The sequence below is a fragment of the Culex quinquefasciatus genome, chromosome 2 (genome assembly GCF_015732765.1).
Source record: "Culex quinquefasciatus strain JHB chromosome 2, VPISU_Cqui_1.0_pri_paternal, whole genome shotgun sequence".
Lineage (NCBI taxonomy): Eukaryota > Metazoa > Arthropoda > Insecta > Diptera > Culicidae > Culex > Culex quinquefasciatus.
The window spans coordinates 44,346,986-44,371,836 of record NC_051862.1 but is presented as its reverse complement, the minus strand read 5'-3'; the positions used below and the strand labels follow the sequence as shown (position 1 = coordinate 44,371,836).

The 24,851-nt window shown below is 35.9% G+C and overlaps 1 protein-coding gene across 3 annotated transcripts in view; it reads left to right on the top strand.

The window, feature by feature from the left end:
- Window positions 1–24,851, top strand: part of LOC6040972 (spondin-1) — a 76,824-nt gene that overhangs the window by 37,536 nt on the left and 14,437 nt on the right. For all 3 annotated transcript variants that reach the window (XM_038252259.1, XM_038252261.1, XM_038252260.1), the window contains exon 3: window positions 21,509–21,822. In XM_038252259.1, coding sequence (XP_038108187.1) covers window positions 21,597–21,822 — 226 coding nt within the window. In that variant the 5' untranslated portion in view covers window positions 21,509–21,596. The remainder of the gene's footprint in view (window positions 1–21,508; window positions 21,823–24,851) is intronic.

Genomic DNA, 24,851 nt, shown 5'->3' with positions numbered 1-24,851 from the left:
AGTTTAGAACACAGGAATGTTGAAATGATGAATATGAACGAAAAATCAAAGTCGTTCGAGGCGGGGTTCGATGCCCCGTCCTTTGAATTGGTAACAAAAACCTCGGAGCGTATGGTGATGTGTCCCCACGCTTCTTCCTCCCCTGTCGATCCAGAATTGTGTTGTTGTTCGAACACTCAGTGCTCAAACTCAACCCAATTACGAATCATCTCGGCGATTCGGCTTTACGCAATAGGCCTGGCCGCTTTAACGCTTGTGATGTTTCAATGCATTCGAATGCAATGGCGCACTACAAATTTTAATAAATCTCAATAAGACTGCTAGGTAGAGGTGGGCAAAACCGCTCTATTTTTGGAGCCGCGCATTTTCGCTCGCTCTTTAAAAAGAGCCGCTCTTTTAAACGGATCTTTTGCTCTTTTTCAAAATTTGATTGAAAAGGTATATTTTGAAGAATCGTGTAATTTTATATGCTATTTCATATTGGACTTTTTATAAATTATTTGATAAAACAAAAACTGAAAAAGAGAAGATGCCCTTGAAAACTATAGATTTTGGTGGTCAAGATTTCTACTCAAACCTAAACACTAGAGTAATTGAATGACATTCAAACTTAAATCTAGGGTGCTCGAAATTGACTATTTATTTTATATTATATATAAACTATATATTGACTATTTTATATTGCGTGTAGTTCTGCAAGAATTGAAGTAGTGCTAATATTTTATTCAGAAAAAGTATTCTGTGACCTCTTTTCTACATTCTACAAGTTTAATCAGACAAAATGATTTATTTTTACACCAAAATCTCTAAACAATTTAGTAAATTTTTGTCAATATTTAACAAATTATGAAATTTAAAATGCTCAAACTTGTATTCCGGTAATACTTTAATGTACAATCAGTTGAACAATAAAAAGTTTTCTTCATTTTGTTCAGACAATCATTTACCTTTAGGTTGAATTTTTATAAGCATTGAATTATTTGAAATTGCTTTTTCATTTCTCAAAAACAAATTTAGTAATACATTTTTTTAATTCAATTAATTATATTTATAACATAAATTATGTCATCTTGAAACAGTTCTTTCAAAAGAAGTTAAAAAGGAACCGTGGTTTTTTGTGAGCCACGGTTCGTTCGCTCTTTTCAGTGAACCGGCTCTTTGAGCGGCTCGCTTTTATTTTGCTCACCTCTAGTGCTAGGCGTAATCTAACCAAGGGCACTCTCCAGGATCGCTTCGAAAGATTGGCTGCGATAGGGTCTGATTGGATTAGATTAGATTAGATTAGATTAAACGCTGGGGAATGCATTTTAAATCAATTTCAGCTGATTGCACTTAAATTTAAATTGAAATTTTTCAGTTTTTTTTAATATTGATGGGCGAGGGGGGGGGGGGGGTTTATAAAAACTTTAAATAAAATTTGTACCCTAATAAAGGACCTGTAAATTTCCATAATTTCACAAAACATCCCAAAAAAGTGTCCACGTGGTTTATGGATGGTCCTTTGTACAAAATACAAATATATGAAAATCTGTACGGGAAAATCTGTTCAATTTGTGTCTTGGGCAAAGTTGCAAGTTGTGATTTTGACTTTTCGGAAAAATAGGTTCACGGAAAAATTCATCACTAAAAGTTAATTCCCATTTTTTTAATTTTCAAATCTTTTTGATGTTTTTGGGGACTAAAAAAGACTTCTTCTGAGCCATTATAATGGTGAAAAATCTGGTTAATGATTTATAATTTTTTTTTTTTGTAAAACATGTTTTTCTTTGGAAATATCGATCCCGGCTAAAAAAAGTTATTAAAAATCTTTTGTTTTTTGCAATTCCATCGTGAAACTACTTATTCTTCCTGTCATTCATGAACAGTGAAAAAGTCTACTTTTCCGAACCAAAAATAACAGGATCGAATAATAACACTTTTCAAAATAAATGATTAAAAGTTCTGTTCAGCACTGAAATGGATGCTGAAAAATTGAACTTTTCAGCACTTGTTTCGAACATTTGACCTAAAACTCCACTCAATAGTCGTTTCTCGGAATTGCAAAAATGTTGTATGGAACTTGTTGCAAAACATGATTTTTTCAGCACTCGTCGTCGTATTTATCCAACTCGATGAACCTTGTTGGATAAATGTATGACTTGTGCTGGAAAAAAAATCTTTTTGATACTTGTTAGTGAAGCAAAAATAATGCAATTGAAAAGTAAATCACAAATTTATGATAAAATGTACCGTTTTTAAGTAATACAGTCGACTCTCTAATTGTCAATATTGCTCTACCTGTCAATGAATTCTCCAGTCCCTTCAAAAGTATGCTTTGAATTATTCGTTCTATGATTTGATAACTCCCGCTCTCAACACAGAGAGAGTCCACTGTAGCTACACAGCAAAAATCCTACACAGCAAAAAATCCGATGGTAAAATCGCATGTAAAAGTATGCACATCACCTTCGTCAAAATAAACACTTAATATTACACACCCCAAGTAGCACTCATAACTTGTCGACTGTTGAATAATAGTTAGAAAATTGTTTTTGATAAACATACGAGAAAAAAATCTGAACATAACTTAAATAATAGTTTGTTTTACTGCTTGTATAACTGACTTATGTAACTATCGTGTTTTGTGCCTCAAAAGTGTTAAAACACAGTCAACTTCACTCTTTTCCAACAAAACACAACATAGGAAAAAATCTCACCTATTTGGAGGGTTCCATCCAATTTGCTGATTTACACTGTTTAAACAACTTATTTTGGAACACCTTCGATATAAACTTGCTTGCTCACTTTCGTTTGAGGTATTTATCACTTGATTTCAGTCGAAAACGCTTTTTATGAGCTGTAATTAAACGTCAAAATCTTGATATGCCATGATGCTGTTCCCTCATCTGCATTGTTTTCCTCGAAAACAGTTTGTTGAATAAGAATAATATTGCACTGTTTGTTTCACTGCTTATCTAACATTGCCATGTGACGGCATCTTTTGAAAAATGGGCGTGGCCAACCATTCTATAAATAACCTTAGGTTTTCTCGCTTTGTTATATAAATGTTATCGGAGAATAGGTTATATAACTGATATTCAACAAACATATTCAACTTGACATTGCGTGTTGTTAGGTGGTGTAAATTTGTACGTGAGGAATTTAGAGTTTCAATAATGTTTATTTGTCAAAGATTGCAATAATTTTAATCGTTGACCGATTATTTATAAAAATATCACCGGTAAAAGCTACAAAAAATATCAGCTTACGGAATTCATGATAGAGAAAACAACAAATTAAAATCACACCAATTTTCAATGTTACTCCGTGGTACGGCAATCGAAATGACAGTTGAAACGGTTTGTTATAACAAAGTTACATAATGGAGTTATAAAAACTGACTTGAAACAAACTTATATAACATTATTTCCAATGACAGCCTTTTCTGGAGTTAAGTTGTATAGCTCACTGCAGTATAACAAAGCTGACAGCAGCCTTCTTATTGACGTTTAGGCCAGCTTGTTTACTATGAAGCCTCGTGGAGAGATGTGGAAGCGCGCCTGGACCTGCCGTGGAGATAACAAAAAGTCGTCGAAGTCATCGGATCGAATCTTGTGAAAGACAAAGTTCATCAAAAAAATGAAGATCTAAAAGTTCGCCATGAAGAGGGTTTCACAAGAATCACAGTTAGAGAGCACGAAAATATTATTTTATTTTTTTTTCATACAATTTCAATTTTTAAATAAATCGGGCAGAAACAAGCGTACCAAAATAGTCAGAAATACTATTCATATTGGCTTCGTCGTTGATTGAAATTCTGATAAGAACTGTTTGTTTACATGTAAGTTGGGTAACGGTTAGACAACTGTTTTCAATCTATCTTTCCTTTTCAGTGTGCGCTTTGATTTGACAGCACAGCCGTTAACCACGCCCCCTTTTTTCGTCGAATCTCTTGTTAGCTAGAACAGTGTTGTCAGATACATTTGTACAACTTACTCTGATAACTTGCATCTTATTCTGGCAAGTTATACAAAAGAAAAAAGTGCGCTTTTTCCAATGCACAGGAGTTGTAGAACAAGTTGTGGTAACGAGGCCGTTCGGTTATACAACCAGTTAGGAAATACGTTTATCTGACAAAGTGTGTTGCTTGGGACTGCATGTAAAATTTTTGTATACACAAAAAAAAAGTTGCAACCGACGGGATTCCAACCCAGCACCAACAGTAAGGACTGGCGCCTAAGTCCACTCGGTCATCAGACCGATGTAAAGTTGAAAGGATAAACGCATATATTGGGCTTGACATAATATATGGGCTTGACATTTCGGTAAAGTAGGTTTTCCATACTGTTGGGCTACATGTTTCAGGGTGTAAAATTACATTAAATTGCATAAAATAATGCAATATTTATTTTACACCCAGGTCTTTTACAAGCAGCTGGATTACTTCTTTTTTAGCTGTGTATGGTAAAATCGCATGAAAAAGAATGCACATCATCTTTGTGAAAAAAGACACTTGTGTACACAGTAAGGACTGGCGCCTTAATTTGCTCGGCCATCAATCCGATGTAGAAGAAAGTGTCCCATACTGTTAGGCTACATATCTCATGGTGTAATATAACATACAAAAAAATGACAAATTTATTTCACATCCAGGCCTTTTACACGCAGCTGAATTTCTTATAGGTTTTTTTTGCATTTCAAAAATACTTTTTTAAAAAAAAGCACCCCTTTTTTGAAAAGCTAAGCACATTTTTTACCATTTTCTCTCCAAGCCTTCAAAAATCGGGCTATTAGTATTTGAGATACAGCCTCACAAAGAATTCAAATCGATGAAAATGAGTTTATCTTAGTATTGTCTAATTAGCCTGTAATTTTCACCTCAATAAAATGTTACATGCAAATTCATGTAAAATTTTAAAAACCTGATTTGTAATATTTGCATTCCAAGTGTACAACCTCCATGCAGCGACACCGTCCAATTTGGCCCGCCATAGCCGGCTATAAATGTGAGAATCGCATAGTTTAACGAGGGTGGCAACTAGGTAGAACGCGGAAGGCGCCAGTTTAGTCACGGAACTGCCAAATTATTTTGGAAATTTGTATTTTCCGGCACAATTCATTTCTCCCCTGCTGCACTAAAACTGCACTAATGAGCGCAATGTTTTGCCAGTGGTGGTTCATTAGAGAAAATGGCACCCACCACCCACTACGTCATCATCATCGGTGGAATTAATGTTTCCTCTGGGTGTTTTTGGAAACCTGGCCGGTGCTGACGACGGTGCAGATTTTGCAAAACGGTACCAATTCGTTGACAGCAATGGGAAGGGTAATCGAATATTTCATACGAGCTTAGAGCCGCCAGCAAAAGCCCACGTGCCGAAAGTGAATTGAGCTTTGCGGAATTCTGTCATCACTGGGAAGGAGTGAAGAAAGTGGGTGAGAGCTCCATTCAATTTCATGCATGAAATGCGCGGAAGCTCATAAAACAGCAATCAATTTCTCATGCTCGTGGCTTGCGAGTCGTCGTTAGTTGCGATCACTTTAGGGACAGAAAGGGGTTCGCTTTTCATGAAATTTGGCCAACTTGATACTACATACAAAAAGACTTAAAAATCATTGAAATTTTTTATTTAAAATCCGCTCTTCCTTTAAGCCATCTTTTTGAAACGCTTTAAGTGGACCATGTTCCGTTTTAGACATTTTAAATTGACCGTTAAAAAGCTGAATCTGTACTTTAAAAAACTTCTCGTCTGATTGTCTGTATTGTTACGTTACACGCTCTGTGACCTTGTCAGCTCGGCGTTTTATCGAACGCAATCGATAATATTCATTTCCCTCAAAATAGCGCAGTTCTGCAAATCGAACGGCCTGTCATCGAGTATCAACAACAGCAGCTCACAGTGGTGATGACTCGTGAAAATTGATTTTCACAGTAGGATCCATTGCTCAACTGGACCGCGTCCGGCGTAAACGATTGGAATTGATGGGACAAATAACAGGGGGTTCTTCCGGGAATGAAATTGTTCATCAACATTTGTAAAGGAGTACGCTAACTTGGAAGGGATTCCAAAAAAAGTTCTTAGTAATAACACCGCAGTTAAAACATCAATCTTCTTAAGCCGTAAACCTCTCCACGGCAAGATTACGTGCCGTATCGTAAATCGAGGCTCTTTCCATGATCAGCATTAATCAGAGCATCTCATTCTGCTGCTGTTGCTGCTGCTTCCGGCTTCTCGTTTTGCCCGAGGTGTCATTGAAGAGGTGAGAATGCGTCCCCGCAAGGAAAAGGAAGCCATGCATGCCCCACATGACAATGTTGGGTTGAGAAGATAGAAACTGTAGCGTTGGTTGGTGGCTGCTAAACCATGCTTTATGAAGAACGCGAGCAGCACTGAAGCGATAGAGGCGAGAAAGCTTGTGAGCTGAAGATGCACCGGAAATGGGGTACGTTTTACATGCTCTAATTCTTGATGTGTACAAGAAAAACCCAAGCAACAGTCAAGATAAAAGATTGTTTAAGAATTTAAATTATTTAAAAAAACTCTTCCAAATCTTTACGACCATGCTATCTATCTCTATCATAATCTAATTGGTATAAATGAATGATCTTTATTTAAAAAAAAATAATGATGAATGATGGCAAAATAAACGATGAATTTTTTTCGTTCTAATTAATGCTTTGTTTAAAATATCAAAATAAGGGCTATTTAGTGCATCTCCAGCGCGGGTAGCAAACATCGAAGCAAATCAAATTTGCACCCGACGTCAACCCCACCGCGGTACCTGTCGCGGTAGCAAATTTGCTCTCAGTTCTTCGGGATTTCACTTTGCTACCCGCTATTCTGCTGGTTTGCTACTGCGGCAAATGGAATGATGCACGGAAAACTTAATTAAACACGGAAAAAAATTTAAATTGTTTTTTATGCATAAAAAATTAAAAAAATGACAAAATAAAAAAACAATAAAAAAAATAAATTAAAACAAAAATTTAAATAAAATTAGAAAAAAAATAAAATAAAAATTAAAAAAAATTTAAAAAGAAATCAAGAAAAATAAAATAAAAATTAAAAAAATAACAAAAAATTAAAAATAAAAGAAAATAATTAAAAAAAATAAAAATAAAAACAAAAAAATTTAAAAATCAAAAACATTTTGAAAAATTTAAAAACAATTGAAAATAAAAAGAAAAAAATTACATTTTTTTTTTTAAATACATATTTAAAGAAAATTAAAAAAAAATTAAACAAATCAATAATTAAAGAAAATTTGAAAAATATTAAAAAAAAAAACAAAAAAAAATTGAAAAAAAATAAAAATTAAAAAAATCAAAATAAAAAAAATCAGAATAAAAAAAAGAAAAAAAAACAAAAAAATGAAACATTTTAAAATTTAAAAAAGTTAACTTATTTAAAGAAATAAAAAAAATTAAAAGTATGTAAAAAAATGGAAAATTTACAAAAATAAAAAAAAATAACGTTTTCATTAAATATCTGAGATCCGGCCTTTTTTGTATTTTTAAATTTTAGAACTTTTGAAAATATGAATTTTAGAATTTTGGAATTTAAGAATTTTAGAATTTTAGATTTTTTTTTGCAGGCCAAGGATTGATACCTAAGAGCATGCAATGGCACTGATCTTGTTGCGTGCTCTTCGGTTGACGTCCACGTAAGGAACATCCTGGAAGGAGCGTAACTAACTACATCCGTAGTTCTGTTAGATCATCCGAATTATCTTGATCAGAACAGTATAGCTCTGGTTCCTTGCGAGTGTCCTATTTTCTTACCTTCACGTTGGCTTCGTTTTCATGATGACCTAGCTGGTGGCCTGTGGAAACGTAAACCTTTGACCACCGCGGGTCAGAGTCGAGACGGCTAAAAGAAAGGGGCGCGACAATGTGGGAAAGGGAAGTAATTTGTGATTGTAGACGGTATTGTTTTGATTCGCAGTATGTTGAGTCAACTGTTGTGGATGTACCTGAAACATCGCACAACAGGGTTTCTCTTCTCTTAATTCTCAGCTACCACCTATCTCCTATTTTTATTTTGCTCTTCTGATGCCCAATTCTTCACTGATTCTTCTATTTAATTTCCAACATTTGATTTTAATTTAACTAACTTTTGATTCTCTTATCTCTCAAAGCTTTTCTACTCTTTTCTATCAGTTGATACTGCTGTAACAAACTTTGTTTTGTTTTTTTTCCTTAAAAATATACTTTTCCTTAATGTAAGAGTAATATCAAGTCTATTTATCATTTGCCTAATCTTTTTTGATTTTATTGCGAATTTATTTATTTGAATAATTCTTTATCTGTCCTATAAATTATCATTACTATAATCTAAGCTTGTTTTGTATCTCTATTTATTAACTATTGTCTAATTTTACATCTAATACATCTAGCTTCTCATTTTTATTCCTCAAAATACGCTCATCATTCTCTTACTATTGATACTTGATTTTTATAAAATAAATTCTCTTTTGATGTCAATTGTTTTCAATCTGTGTGTGTGTGTGTGTGCAACCGACCAAACGGGACCACGCGGTCGCTTCTTACAAATTGAGTTGTTTCCATGTATTATAGATTTACATTCTATACATGCAAATAACTCGCATAGGCATTTGGATGGTGTTAGCTCTGCCGAGCTTCGGTGACCCATTTCTACGCTGGCTAGCCGAGCGCGAGGTACCTCAGCTTGAATCGACAAGCCCCGCCCTAAAGAACGTTTGCATCAATCGGATTCAAACGTTATTTAGAACTTCTGAACCCTTGTCAACTGGACAAAGACCCAGCACGTATATAGTTTTAGTGGTAACAGTGTCCTTAATTCCGGTCGTAGCTCACCAAGTCGTGATGACTCAGTGTTTTGCATTTTTACTTAACAATCCATAGGACGGGGGATCGAACCCCGACTCGAGCAATTTTGATTTTTTGTTCATGTTCAGAAAAAAAAAATGTTCAATGTTCATGTTCAGAGCTTCAATTAATATTTCTTAAACTTTCTTGTTGAGAGCAGATGGGAATCGAACCCAGAACCATTCGCTTACAAAGCGAACAACGTAACCAGTCAGCTACGGCCGCTCCTTTATAGTAATAATTTGGCGTGGTTGTCTTGAATGATGTGTGTGTATGTCAGAATATATGAAAGAATGGTTGTCTCATAAAAAGAACGAGCTCACCAGATAGCTTCTCTCCAAACGTCTTCAGGAGGATTGTAACAACAGCAGACACCAGATTTGCGCTTGGGCTGCTTCCGCTTGCCTCCGTCGTCCTCCTTTTCCACCTCTAAGCGAACTTGCCACGTAAAACGGTGCCGGCGCAGTAATCCGTGCCCACGGCTCCGATTCTTTTTCGCTCGCAAGACTTTTACCTTGACGGGGATCGTTCACGCTGTGACCGAGGACCGCCTCGCTCGCTGCGCTCGCCATCTTTCCAATTCGGGCCAGGTTCCGCATGCTTCCGGTTGTTGTATATTTCCCGGTCGAACCCAACACCACCCTGCTCTTCCGGGAAGTTTCGACGGCCACCCTGGAACGAGCACACGTCCTTGTTTGAACCGTCCTCCTCCAGCACAGCGATCCATCCAGGATGTTAGAAAACCACTTCACTTCCCGACGACTTTAACAAAATTCACTTTTTCTTCAAGACCAATAATTCCAAAGTTGGGAAAAATGACGCGGAGCGGAAAAAAAGTTCAACCTCTTGATGTCAATTGTTTTCAATCTTCACCCTTTTTCAAACAAGTGAGGTTTGAGCCCTCACTCAATTTATGGAATGGTTAAAGAATTAACACAAATATTATTATTGTATTTTTGGTAAACTTTTATAACATGCTTAGGACCAAAAATTGTAACAACACATTGCGACAAAAGAAATAGCAACATATAAACACGACTCAACACTAGGAAAGCTTTCAGTAGAAATCAAAACACAGTAAATAACAATTAGTTTTTGAATTCAAACTAAAAATAAAACAGTTTTTGCTTTAATGAAATTTGTTAGGCACACTCTAAATGGTTAGGCGCTTATACTTACATCAAACCCTACGTAATGTACCACCCCCGGCCGAGTTAAAATGCGTAACCGGAAAAGAAGGTGTGTATGCCTGGCACGAACACTCAAAGCGTGTTCTAGCGTGCTGCTCGTACTGACTCAGAGCAAGGGTGAGATGTAGGTGTAAGGGCAGTGCGTGTTCGTCGGAAACCTGGTGCAAAAGATCGGTCAAGGCCCGTTCTTACACTGAAAATTGCGAATTGCAATTTTAGAATTTTAGAATTTTGGAATTTTGGAATTTTTGAATTTTTGAATCTGTGAATTTTTGAATCTTTAAATTTTTGAATTTTCAAATTTTTGAATTTTTGTTTTTTTTATTTTTTGAATTTTTGGTTTTTTTTTAACTTTTGATTTTTTTAATTTTTGTTATTTTGAATTTTTGAATTTTCAAATTTTTGAATTTTTGTAGTTTGGAATTTTCGTATTTTTGAATTATTATTGTGTTTTTAATTTTTTTAAATCATACACAAGTGCAGACATACCAAAATCTCCGAAACACTCATTCAAAACTTTGCCCTCGGCTTGCCGGTACTTGTCGGGTATCAGAAAATGAGTACCCGACAGGTACCGACACATATTTTTCTTCTATAGATGAACTTTAGATCAAATTTGATACCTGATTTGCTACGCGCGGTGGGAGACTCGGGGGCAAACTCGAGGGCAAATTTGGTGGGAATCAAATCGGGTAGCAAATTGTTTAACTTTCGACATTTTCGAAAAATAAAATTCTTTGAAATTTTCAATAGGATTAAAAAGTTTAATGAACTTTTAGCATTTCTAGGCATGAATCAACACATAATTATTGATTTTGAAGGTAAACGAGAGCACAATATGCTAAAAACCCACATTTGCCCCCCGCGGTGGCCTTGTTTCGGTGGCAAATTTGCTACCCTAGCGGTGGGGATGACGGAGTTTTTTCAAGGTGGCAAATTTGATCTCGAAATTCATGAGCCGGGTGCAAATTTGATTTGCACCCCAGCGCTGGAGATGCCCTTAAGCGAAAAACTTACCAAACTCCGCCAAATAAAATCAAGAAGACTGTTTAAGGATTTTGCGTTTCCAAGTTGAATTAGCAGAATCCATATAAAAAGTGCTCCGATTTGTCTCAAATTTGGTATGGGAATTCTTTGGGTAAAATAATAAGATCCGTATTTTTTGTGATTAGGGTGACCATTACCGACTTAGGGTGGAGAATAAATTGCGTTTTTTGACAATTTTCTAGAAAAAAAAGTTTTCAAAAATCATTTCTCCGGAACGACTAATTCATTTAAAACACAGTAGCAATTTTTAGATTTTAGGAAATCTGTACATCTTAATCCCAATTTTAGCATTACATAATAAAAGACAAAGATTTTTAGAATTCTCGTATACTCAGTTACTCATCACTTGAGAGTTCGTAAGAGATTCCCATACAAAAATCCTGCTGAAGCTTCGAGCTATCGGCCCATTAGATTGCTTTCATCTATTAGTAAATTATTCGAAAGAATAATTCTTAATAGAACGATGACGCACAGTTTGGATTTCGCCTTGGGCATTAAACTACTCATCAGTTGTTGAGAGTTTCGAATTTATTTCGAAGCAACAAATCTGAGGGCTATTCTACTGGCGCTGCTCTTCTAGACATAGAAAAAGCATTTGACAGTGTTTGGCATAAAGGTTTGATTGCGAAATTTAAAAGGTTTAATTTTCCGGTTTATATCGTGAAAATTATTCAAAATTATTTGACGGATCGAACTCTGCAGGTATGTTATCAGAACAGCGAATCCGATCAACTACAGTCATCCCACATATTTGGAACACCCACAAATTCGGAACACTTTTATGATAATTTGTCAATAGCATGCCAAATGCAGCTTTTCTGTTGACCTTACTATTTTTAGAACCTTCATTTGGACATTATCTTGCTATTTCACTAGTAAAAGTAGTACTTTTTGAACAAAAAACTTCATTCCAAGACTATTTTGTCCAGAGCACCAAAACACTGCCTCCAAATGGCCTGTTTCATAATTGTGGGATGTTATTGTGCCTCCCACAATTGTGGAACTCCTGAATTTAACTGATATTTTCACAAAAAAGTTATCAAACCATGTATAAAAAATCACTAAGCTTGAGTTTCATTGGTTTCAGAGTGTGAAGTCATTATTTGGTAACAAATATGTACTCCTGGAGAGATCCAAAGTTTGTTTACATTCGTAAGAAAAAAGTGTTCCGAATTTGTGGATTTCAAGGGTCAAAGTAATTCTTCAAAAACTTCATATAAAAGTTAAAATTTGCAGATGTTCGATTCAGCATTCGAAAGATCGCAAGAAAAGCTTTCAAATGAAGGTAAAAGCGAATCATTAAGTTCAATTATCGATGTGCTATGATTTTTTGAACATTGGCCGATCTGGAAACCGTTCCGAATATGTGGGATGACTGTACCTGTTGCGACGGAGCACGTCCCAAATACGGCCGAAGCAGTCCCCTCGTTCTACGTCAGTGTTAGTGTTTGTTTTGTTTGACTGGTGCCCGTGCTGTCGCTTGGCAAACGATTAGAAGAATCAAAACAATCTGAGCAAGCGGGAGCACGGGCGCAGCTGGACAGGTCAGCTGCGAAAAGACACCATAATTGTAAGTTTATTGTTAAATTGTGAACGTTCTGATTGTAATTCATTTATTTATTACTCTTCTCATTGAAAAGTGCCAGCGACAAAATTGGGCGAAAAGTTCATCGCCCGGAGATCGCGAGTTGGCGCGAGCGAATGAACACCGCGAAAAAAGATTCGGGGGTGCATTGGGGTTAAATGATTATTTCGTTATTCGGTTTAATTAGAAAATAATTATTTTTTCGTACATATCGCTACTTTGATGCGATGTAATTAATTTTTACAGTAAATTAGGCATTGTTATATCAAATTTGACCTTTCAATCGCACTAGAATGGCCAAATTTTAAAACAACAATGTTTGCCAATTTGACCATTTTACCCCCAATTCCCCTTGCAGAACAAAAGAAAAGTTCATCCGCGAACTGTCAGCAGCACGCTGTTTTGTTTGCTAGATCAACATTTGGAAATGTCGAACGTTAAAGGAAATCGCTCAATAAATGGAAATTAACCGATTTTAAATGTTTTGGCCGCAAATGAAAGGTAAGGGTGGCTAATTTTTGATTCCGATCTGTAAAACTTGTTCTGGCGAGGGTTCTGGGCACTGCAGCAATCGATTTTAACGGCGGGTTGCTTCCGGTTGCATTTAATTTGCGGAGAAGGTTTTTCAATCCACCAGGGGCTTATTCGGGGGGCAACAGTCCTGTCCTATTTTTTGCATTTAAATGAAAAAAGTGATCAGAGATGGTTTTTAATCTGTTTTTTTACCGTTGAACATAACAATTGACTTAGGGCTTTAGGACCCTATTGTCCGCCATTACGGGGTTTGTTTTCCGGTACCCCCTGAGATCATGCGTGATCAATGGAGGTCTATATGCAGCAATTCCCCACGAAAACAGCATGGAAAAAACAAAAGTGCTCGGATCGGGCTCAAAATTTTTCTGAGGGTTCCCTGGCCGAAATAATTCGACCCGTATTTTTTTGTTTGGCCATTGGGGTGACCTGCGCCGGTGGTCTGAAAAATGGAAATTTTCGTCGATTTTCGCAAAAACCATTTTTTTCGAAAAATCATAACTCCTCGTCATTTTAACCGATTTCAATTTTCTTATACGCAAATGAAAGGTGATAAGCTGGTGATAAGAAAAATAGTAGAAGTTTCAAAAATCTAGCCTAACATATGAAAAGGGCGTATGAAACTTTAAAATGCCGTTTTGACGGTGTCTGAACCAAAGAGCTTATGTCTGGAAATATTTTTAGCGGATTTCCCGGACATTTTTACGTAACAAACCAAAAATTGGGACCATCCACAAACTACGTGGACACTTTTTTTGGAAAACCCAAACCCCCCCTCCCCCTCGTGAACAATTGACCATACAAAAAAAAACTTTTTTGTTTGGAGCATGGACAATCGCCATACCTCCCTCCCCTAAATTGTCCACGTGGTATATGGATGGTCCTAACAGGATTCGAGATATGATTTTTGAAAATAAAATCCGTGTTTTTGACGCTCCGCGCGCAAAAACCGGAGAATGCCGAAATTGGCAAAAAATCAACTTTTTCACTAAAACTGCGATAACTTTAAAATTTCAGCGATGACCTGTTTGGGGATCAAAATTGTTTTAATTAAAAGACGCAACTTTTGGTACCCAGACATGTCATCGTTGAAATTTTAAAGTTATCGCAGTTTTAGTGAAAAAGTTGATTTTTTGCCAATTTCGGCATTCTCCGGTTTTTGCGCGCGGCGCGTAAAAAAACACGGATTTTATTTTCAAAAAATCATATCTTGGAATCCTGTTAATGAACTCCTCCCATTTTTCAGTATGTTATGTAAAAATGTCCGTGGAATCCGATAAAAATATTTCCAGACATAGGCTCTTTGGTCCAGACACTGTCAAAACGGCATTTTAAAGTTTCATACGCCATTTTCATATGTTAGGCTAGATTTTTGAAACTTTTTACTATTTTTCTTTGAAAGGCTAACTTATCACCTTTCATTTGCGTATAAGACAATTGAAATCGGTTAAAATGTCGAGGAGTTATGATTTTTCGAAAAAAGTAGTTAGTCTATGTTTGTTTTTCATGCTAAACACTGCAAATATTAAACTTACCAGAAGTTCCGGATTACCGAAACTGTTGCCCCCAATAAGCCCCTGATGGATTGAAAAACCTTCTCCGCAAATCAAATGCAACCGGAAGCAACCCGCCGTTAAAATCGATTGCCGCAGTGCCCAGAACCCTCGCCAGAGCAAGTTTTACAGATCGGAATAAAAATTAGCCACCCTAAACTTTCATTTGCGGCCAAAACATTTGAAATCGGTTAATTTCCATTTTTGAGCGATTTCCTTCAACGTTCGACATTTCCAAATGTTGATCTAGCAAACAAAACAGCGCGCTGCTGACAGTCCGCGGATGAACTTTTCTTTTGTTCTACAAGGGAATTGGGGTAAAATGGTCAAATTGGCAAACATTGTTGTTTTAAAATTTGGCCATTCTAGTGCGTTTGAAAGGTCAAATTTGATGTAACAATGCCTAATTTACTGTAAAATTAATTACATCGCATCAAAGTAGCGATATTTACGAAAAAATAATTATTTTCTAATTAAATCGAATAACGAAATAATCATTTAACCCCAATGCACCCCCGAATCTTTTTTCGCGGTGTTCATTCGCTCGCGCCAACTCGCGATCTCCGGGCGATGAACTTTTCGCCCAATTTTGTCGCTGGCACTTTTCAATGAGAAGAGTAATAATAAATTACAGTTTTGTAGCATGTGGGAAATAAAAGAATTTTATTTCGCCCTGCTCACGAAAACGGTGCCCGGAGTAGCACCTTCCCGCCTGTCTCAACAGTAGCTGTACGCAGACATGCATCGGCACTATGAGCTCTTACAAAAGGCACTCAGCTTGTTCTAGATGGCATTTTCGTTTAAAGTAATGTTATGCTTGTTGCTAGGTAAAAATCTCTTGTTTTTGACTTGAATAATGTGTAGAAAACATTGGTTCATTGGTAAACCCGATTTTAGCTATATTTTCATGTAAATGTTCTCTTAAGCTCTCAAGAAGAACTTCTTAAAAGCTCTTTGAGTGCAATTAAGAGTTCTTAACCTATATCTCAGTTGGGTTTCAAAATAATCTCTTAGGGTCTTCGGGAGCCTTGAAGACAAGCGTAATTAGCGTATTCTAATCACTGGCACAACATGCTGGGTATCTTCTACGTGAAATGCCAAACAATTTCTTCTAAAAGAGAAGTTAGAGCGGATGCATGTCTGCCTGTACGTGCTGGTGTCCCTCAAGGAAGCATTTTGGGTCCAATTTTATACAATATTTTTACTTCTGACTTGCCTGATTTGCCCCCAGGATGTCAGAAATCACTTTTTGCTGATGACACAAGCATCTCCGCCAAAGGCAGAAGCCTTCGTGTCATCACAAGAAGATTACAAAAAAGCTTGGATATTTTCAATTCTTATTTGAAAGAATGGAAAATTACTCCAAATGCTGCAAAACTCAACTTATTATTTTCCCTCACAAACCAAGGGCTGATTTTCTTAAACCAAAAGTCATCACATTATAAAGATGAATGAGGTAAATTTAAAGTGGGAGGATCAAGTGAAATATCTTGGACTTGCTTTTGACAAAAACCTTACTTACAAGGATCACATTGAAAGTATTCAGGTTAAATGTAACAAATATATTAAATGTTTGTATCCACTTATAAACAGGAATTCTAGACTTTGTCTCAAGAATAAACTGTTAATTTATAAACAAATTTTCAGACCTGCCATGCTTTATGCTGTGCCGATTTGGACAAGCTGTTGCTTAACCAGGAAGAAAAAACTTCAGAGGATTCAGAACAAAATTCTGAAAATGATTCTGAAACTTCCTCCCTGGTTCAGCACCAGTGAACTTCATCAATTAGCCGAAGTTGACACTTTGGATGTTATGTCCAATAAGATAATTGATGCATTTCGACAAAAATCATTGCAGTCTTCAGCTGCATTGATCCGCTCTTTATATAGTTTATAAGTTAGTTTTAAGGTATCCCTTTTCCCTTTTGTACATGTAGGACCTCCTACATTTGAAATCACTGAATAGCGAAAGCTACAATATTTCATGAATAAATGAAAGTTGCTAGTATTTAAAATTGAGGTGAAAAGTCATCGTTTGTGATTGGACACTCAATAATATTTTAACTGAATGAATGTACATGGAAAAGAAATTTGAATAAATATAAAAAGAAAGATAAAGAGATTCTCATCCCCGTGTTTGACAACAATTTCGTATTCGTCTAATTGGTCAGCGAGTTGTGAGTTGTGTGCATGGTTTGCAGTGGAGGCTCGTGGTGGTGGTCTAATGTAGTAATATTAGCAGCGTTACCGCGTGATTGTTTTGTGTTTCCCTTTGTAATCCATACTTGTCTGGTGTTTTCAAGAAGCTACATCATCATTGAACAGTAGGCACGGCGTTTTTAAATTTAATGTATTTATGTATGAAATGTTGCGTAAAATGTCCAAATTTCCTTTGCTTCACTATTTTGTAAATAATCGTATATTGAAATGCACGCTGAGTTCGAGTTAATCGCGGTGAAAAAAATTGCATCGTAGCTTGGAGGGTTGGCGACGGGACTATAGTGTTAAAGTCCTCCCCATAGAATCGTAACTCGGGAGGCTTCGACACCCCAATACCTTATCCTACTAACATAAAAAAGAAGCATATCTTTCACGTGATGCTTGGATGAGATGCTGTGTATTCAAGCGTCTCATGCGGTGTCGTCAGGAAGCGACAAACTCCATGTCTGATGACTGCAGGCTTCTTGGGAAGGCAAAAGCAAAGCAATCCACTTTAACGACCCCCGGGTCTTTTTGGTCACTATTGCAAGTTCCTGCTCATTTCTAGGCATCCGAAGGTTATGTGTGGTGAGTCACCCAAAACCTCTTTTATGCAGATGGACCGACGTTTTACTTCCCCATCCAATAGAAGACCAGAAGGATAAGGCGGGAATCGAACCCGCGCCCCATAGCAACTTAGGGATCGCAGCCGAAGCCTCTAACCACCGCGCCACGAGGCGTTTTAGAAGGCGCCGGTATTGACAAATAAAATAGGGACCTTGAGGGGTTAAATCAGTGGTCCTCACGGCACTTTTTCCAAATGCTGTAGAGCAGCCCCTTAAGAGATTAACCTGTATTTGATTGTATTTATTATTTATTTATGCATTTATTGGGGGGTTTTCTGAAGTGCTATCACACTGGTAGAACAATGAATCAAAAATAAACAGTGATCATTTTTGGTTCAGTTTACACGGAAAAAAGTCAATTCTCAAAGTCGTGAGTTCATTGAAAGTGAAAATGCATCATACTCATGAATAAATTCCTTCGTGGGTCATGATTATAATTCACGATTTCGGAAATTGATTTTTTTTTCTGTGTATAACTGCAGCTGATCTGTCACTAACGGAGTAGCACCTCATTTGGCAGTCAACCATGTCATGCTCGTCAAAAATTTTCAAGCTGCAAAGAATGAAATTACACGATTTTTTCTCTGTCACAAATCTGAATCCAATTGAAATCATTTAGCATTTTCCAGCTCTTTATCATTTTACTTTACCGCAAAATTAAATCATCCTGCTTTCGATCATCCCTGATATTAATAACGATACCAGCCTGACAGTGTTCGTACAAAAGAGCTAGAAACAATTGCTCCATGTCGAGGAATTATGGTCTTGTCGAAAAGTGCATCACCAGTGCATCTATCTTCATTTGCACTTGAGAAGGGGTGTTTGGGGTAAAACAAACAACAAAATTTAAAGTAAAATCATGATTATGATTTATTACAATAACTTGGGTTTGAAGAAAATTGACGTACCTCGAATGTAGATTCTGTTAACTGAACAATTCTCTTTTTTTTGTTTTGTTTATTTTCTACGAAATTGTGCTTTTTCCTTAACTTTAATTTTTTATTTTTTAATCCGGAGGAAACTTTTATGGTGCTTTCAGTATGCCAGAAGAAGTCATTTTGCATCATAAGCTTTTCCATATAATTTTCCATGCAAATTTGGCAGCTGTCCATACAAAAATGATGCATGAATATTCAAAAATCTGTATCTTTTGAAGGATTTTTTTGATCGATTTAGTGTCTTCGGCAAAGTTGTAAGTATGAATAAGGACTACACTGAAAAAAATGATGCACTTTAAAAACAAACTTTATGATTTTTAATATAACTTTGATTTGCACGAAAACACTATTATTAATTTCTTTTTAAATATCTGTTATGCCAACTGAAAACTTTTCAGAAATATCCAGGTTGTGCAAAAAATCTTTGACCGAGTTATGAATTATGTAATAAATACTGATTCTTTCAAAAAATCGAAAAAAATAATCAAAACTTACATCTCAAAAGCGCCAATCATTCAATATTACGACCTATTGAAATGTTGTTGTTGATGAAATTTTGATTTAAGGGGTTACATACATGTAAATCGGCAACAATGTGAGAGGTTGGCTTGAGCACAAACTTAAACTTTTTTAAAATCTGTTTTCAAAACATTAAAACATACATTTTCAATATAATCAAAATAAATTTGAAGACATTTAGTTGTATCATTGCCGATATACAGCTATATGAAGTTAGCATTTTCAAAAAAACGGGTGCCCCGATATCTCAACACCGCATTGACCAAATCGGCTCAAAATTTTGGTGAAGACTCGTTAAGCCGGTCCTGTGTGCATGACGAAGGCCGATTTTCGAAAAGTTTATTTAAAAAAATAAAAATATTTTTATGTTTTTCATATAAAAATCGAAAGTTTTTTATTTTTGTATTTGAAAAAAAAGCTAAATTTCAATTCGGGCTCCGTCATGCACACGGGATATGGCTTGCAAGTCTTTACGTGGCACACGTAAATCAACTCGGTGTTCAGAGAAAAAAGCTAGCAAAGTTTGACAGTTCGCTTTGCGCATGGCAAATTTTTTAGCTTAAATCGTCTGTAACTTACATGAATCATAAAATATCTTCATGAAACTTTCAGGAGTGATTGAAAATCATCTTTTAAGTTGATTTAATAAATTTTCAGTAATATGAAATTTTATGATTTTTTACATGTACATATTGTTTTTGAAAAGATCGGAAAATTTCACGAATGTTTCATATTTAAACATTGTAAATTGGATCACTAGTTGCTGAGATACCGACATTAAAAAATGGTGAGTTGTTTGGGTGACATTTAGAATTTTTCTGGGTCGTATCAACAATGCCAACAAAAAGCAAAATGTAGAATGTAGAGGTGCAAGCATGTGAACCTAAAAATGAAAAACTGCGACTATTTAAAAAAAAAAGTTACCAAAAAATGGCTTGAACTTGAAAACGGTGCCCTTTATCAAAATTTCACTAAAGTAGTTTTTGATTGCAAGTTCGATTTTACATCGACAAATTAAGTTGAAAAATTTCGGCGACCAATATTTCGATTCTGAAAAAAATCAGTATTATACAATTCTTAACTCGGTCAAAGATGTTTTGCACAACCTGGAAATTTCTGAAAAGTTTGTATTTGATGTCCCCTAAAACATATAAAAAAAAAAAAATTTTGTGTTTTTTTTTGCAAAACTAGTTTTAGTGACAAAAAGTTAAATGAAAAATCACCTAAAAATTAACCGTGTACCATTATTTTTCAGTGTAGTCTTTATCCATACCTACAACTTTGCCGAAGACACCAAATCGATCAAAAAAATCCTTCAACAGATGCAGAGTTTTGAATTTTCATAAATCATTTCTGTATGGGCACTGGGGCAGCTGCCAAATTTGTATGGAAAATTATATGGACAAACTATATAAAGTCATATTACACCCCAATGCCCCAACTAGTATCTCTTCTAGTGCACCAAACTGATTTCGACAGCGTACCAAAGAGGCATCACACAACCGACAGGGAAGACAAGACAACGCCTAGCTATCGGAAGTGGCACCGGTATGAGAACGGTGTGGCTTCTCTTCTCTATAGCTTGTGGTCCACCTCGAAGGATTTCCTTGAATCTGTGTGGTGTACGGGGATGAATGACATCGACTACAAAGACAAGAGAGCCTAACCGTCGGTCGGTGGCGGTGCCGGCTGTCACCCGGGAGGTTTCAGGTGGGAGAAACGTAATCTCTTCCTTTGCTCGATTCATCGTTGTCAACCCGTATTGTTGTCCCGGAACGACCTGTGTGTTCCGCAACGAGGAGGGAGGGTAGGGAGTAGTGGTAAAGACATCCGTTTAAGCTGAAGGGAAGGTCTCTGAAGAATCGATCAAGGTGTTGTAATTTTATCATGTTTGTTTTATTTTTAAATTGTATTTCAAAAAATTTAATACTTTCGGATTCTGGCTATAAGAAAACAACGATCTGTGAAGAGTTGATTAAAAAACGATCACTGATTTTGCAGAGAATCGCTCTATTGACGTACATGCGAAAAGTTCAAAGAAAGCTCTCTTTCAGCTTGTGTCATCTTGGTCCTGGTTTTCGGTTGGTTTCGAAGAAAATTTACCGCTCACAAAGCCATGTGATGATCGTAACCGATTTTTCTCTGTCGCTTCGGTAGAAAAAAGGGATGGAAATGGAGCATTCCCAATCATTGTCATCCACTGGGATTCAGGTTCTTTTTTTGTTGCTGAGGCGATGCTTGAAGACTCGAAATGCATGAATAAAAAACTCCGATATAAGAACGGAATTCGATACTTATTGAATTCCTTTTGGTTTCGACCCAACCCCCTGAGGGGGGGGTGAAAGAAAGAAAAATGACACCATCAATCATCAGGCATCAATTTGTCGCCCCGTCGTTCAGCTTTTTACCCCCCGAAAATTTGTAGACAACAACAAAGCCATGTTTTATTTATTGACGAATTTATTTCTCTCTCGCCCACTTCTTTTGCAGAACCCCCCGAAACAAGTTCCCAAAGTGGGTCCAAACCCCTGTTCCGGACCGGATGTAGTTCTCAGCCGAGTAGAAGTCGAAACAACCAATGAAGCCTGAAACGATAAAAACGATAACAACGACGACGACGAAGACCGCATCGCTGGTCCTGCTGTTGCTGGTGGTGTTGGCCGGCCAGCTGCACCCCGCGTCGGCCGTACGATGTGACCGATCGCCGGAAGGGTCCGGCGCGAGCAAATCCCCCGCCGATGGGCGATTCCGGTTGCGCATCTCCGGCAACCCGGACAAGTACGTGCCGGGCGAGTCGTACACAAGTGAGTACCTATGATTTTTTTTTTGTTACAATGTCAATGGTTCATATTCAAATTTAAAGTAAAACGAGCTTTACTAAAATTTCACAGAGTAGGTGAAATAAATATCCGATTTCTACGACAAAATATGTTCATTCCATGGGAACCTTTTATCAGAATTACACCATGTCTTTGAGCACAAAGTCCCTGTTAACAAACGTTACTGCCGTGTTTAATGGCCTGTTCGAACCTGGTTACAATTTATGTTCATCCATTTAGGTGAAAAATATGTGACGACATAAACCTAAACCTCATGTGTGGGGCAGCAAGTTTATAGCAATCACCCCAAAAACAATTCAAGGGTAATATTTTATTAGGGTTTGCTGGTAAAAAATGTAACCTAAAATCGATGATTTCAAATATTTATTTGGAATTTATGGAGTTTTTTTAAAAAAAAAGGTCCAATAAACCAAATTTCCAGTTTTTGCTTTTTGGGTGTTTTTGAAACCGCCTTGAGTCAGGGGTTCGACGTAACCCAAATTCAAATGTTTCATCAGAACAACATCACATCTCTGTGGTACTGCTCGGACACCAAACAACACAAAGTCGTTCGAATCAATGCCCCAGTTGATTTCGGGATGGACTCCGGCCCCAATGACCAAAAGAGCAGGACATCGGACCAGAAGAGCCCATCGAGGCGGTCATGTCGATGAATAAGTAACGCGTCATAAAATTTCACGACGTGGTTGCCCGCGGTGTGATGGGGCAATAAAGCCGAGTTCCTGGTTTTCAAAGTACACCCGAGTCTTGTGATTGGTCCCAAGGGGGCCATTTAATGTGGTGGGACAAGCTCACCGATACGCACTAAAATGTCGGGGACGTGTGGGATTGTCCGGTTCGATAAATCTGGTTTGTGATTTGGAATTGAATAATTTATTCGATTCGAAATAGTTTTTGCAAAAAAAAAAAAAATGCTGGAGCAGTATTGTTCTGTGGATCCATAACGATACAAAAATATCAAAATATCTACGATATAAAAAACACTACACCATCGACACAAAAAATAAACAACACAAAACTATTTGTTTAGCATGTGTCCCTCCGATAGTTTTTGCAGTCCCATATCGATTTTATGGCACATTAAAACAACAGAACGCAAATAAAAATGCAAATAGGAAATCCAATCCTAGCTATGTCCAGCAGAAACAAACATACCAACCATATTGAAGTTTGGTGTGCTCGCAAAACATTCATTTTTATTGCGATTGAATGATCCTTAAAAATTTAGAGCACGTCGTTAAGCCACTTTTGTGTGGAGCTCGAAGAATAGTTTTTAGGAGAAATTCGTTATTGTTTCAGGATTAACTTTTTAAGCTCTATATGAAAGTTAAATTCAATTCATATTAATGAAACAAAAAAATAACTACAAATCCTCACTGGAAACACCAGTATTGCTTCGTTATATATTCTAACATTAAACGAATTATTGATTTGGTGTATTTAAAACCTGAAGACAAACAAAACCAAGCAATATATTTTTTCTATTTTCTCATTTTCAAAAATATCTTCTAAAGGAAATTTATTTGTCAGTAATAATTGTAGCATAATAAATTGTTATTTAAAAAAAAAAAAAAAAAAAAAAACTAGCAACAAATGGCACAAAATTGTCTCATCGAAATATTCTAATAGATTAAAATTTAAAATCTTCAACTTATTTGCCAAAAACATCCCTTTGATAAATTCCATACAGTCATGCCCCGGTTTTGATTCGTTCAGCTGCCTCGGATAAGCACGGCTCAGTGCTTAACTGAAGCCCAGAGCACGAATGCACTTAAAATTACATGAAAATTTTCACAAAAATACGTATTTTTCCAGTATTTTTAAAATGTAATGTTCTTCGAAAAAATACTCAAAATTATCGTTATTGCAATATGGGTATCAAATGATCGGGATATTTCAAACATTTCGAATGCTATAATTTTTTGAAAAGACTAAAAAAATTCACAAAACTACGTATTTTTGAAAAAAAATCCAAATTTTAGTTTTTTACGCTATGGGTATCAAACGATTAGGATTAATTCCTACAGTTCGATAGTTATAACAATTTTTTTGAAAATATTCAAATTAAAAAAAACTGGAGCTTAAGATTTGAATTTTTACAGTATGGATATCAAACGATTAGGATTTTTTCATATATTTCGATAGTTACACTAATTTTTTTCACAAAACACGTATTTTCGAAAAAAATCAGTTTCAGTTTTTCACAATATGGGTACCAAATGATCGATATATTTTAAGAAATTTATAAGATATATCATACTTGCTAAAAAACACTCAAAACTTTATAGTTTTAAAATGTATTACATTCGAAACGTTTGAAAAAAATCCGAGCAAATGTTACTCAACTGAAATTTTGAATATTTTCAAAAAAAAAAGCTGTCATTACATTCAAAACGTATGAAAGAATCTGATCATTTGATTCCTATATTGTAAAAACTGAAAAAATTGGGTTTTTTTTTCAAAAATACGTAGTTTTGTAAAACCTTTTTAGTGTTTTCAAAAAAAGTTACATTCCAAATGTATAAAAAAGCCCCGATCATTTAATAACATATTGCAAAAAACTGAAATTTAGAGTACTATTTTTTTCAAAAATACGTAGTTTTGTGAAAATTTACAGTATTTAAAAAAATGACATTCGAAATGTTTCACAAAAACACGATCATTTCATACCCATATTGCTATAGCATTTTTACAATGATACGTATTTTTGTGAAATTTTTTTTTGTAACTTTAATAACTATGGATAGCTGCCATCATCTCGATTCCAAAAAACCAAAATTGTTTGACGTTTGCCTCGGTTTTTCATCCCCCATTGGCGGTGCTAAACCGAGATATGACTGTACAATGTTGCGAGCTCTTTTTTCACTTTCGATATCTCGAATTATGATTTTCAATATTAAAAAATGAAGCTTTTGGGCTCTTTTCTACAAATATAATTTTATTTTACTAGAATCTAGAATAATCTTTTAAAAGGGTTTACAACACTTATTCTG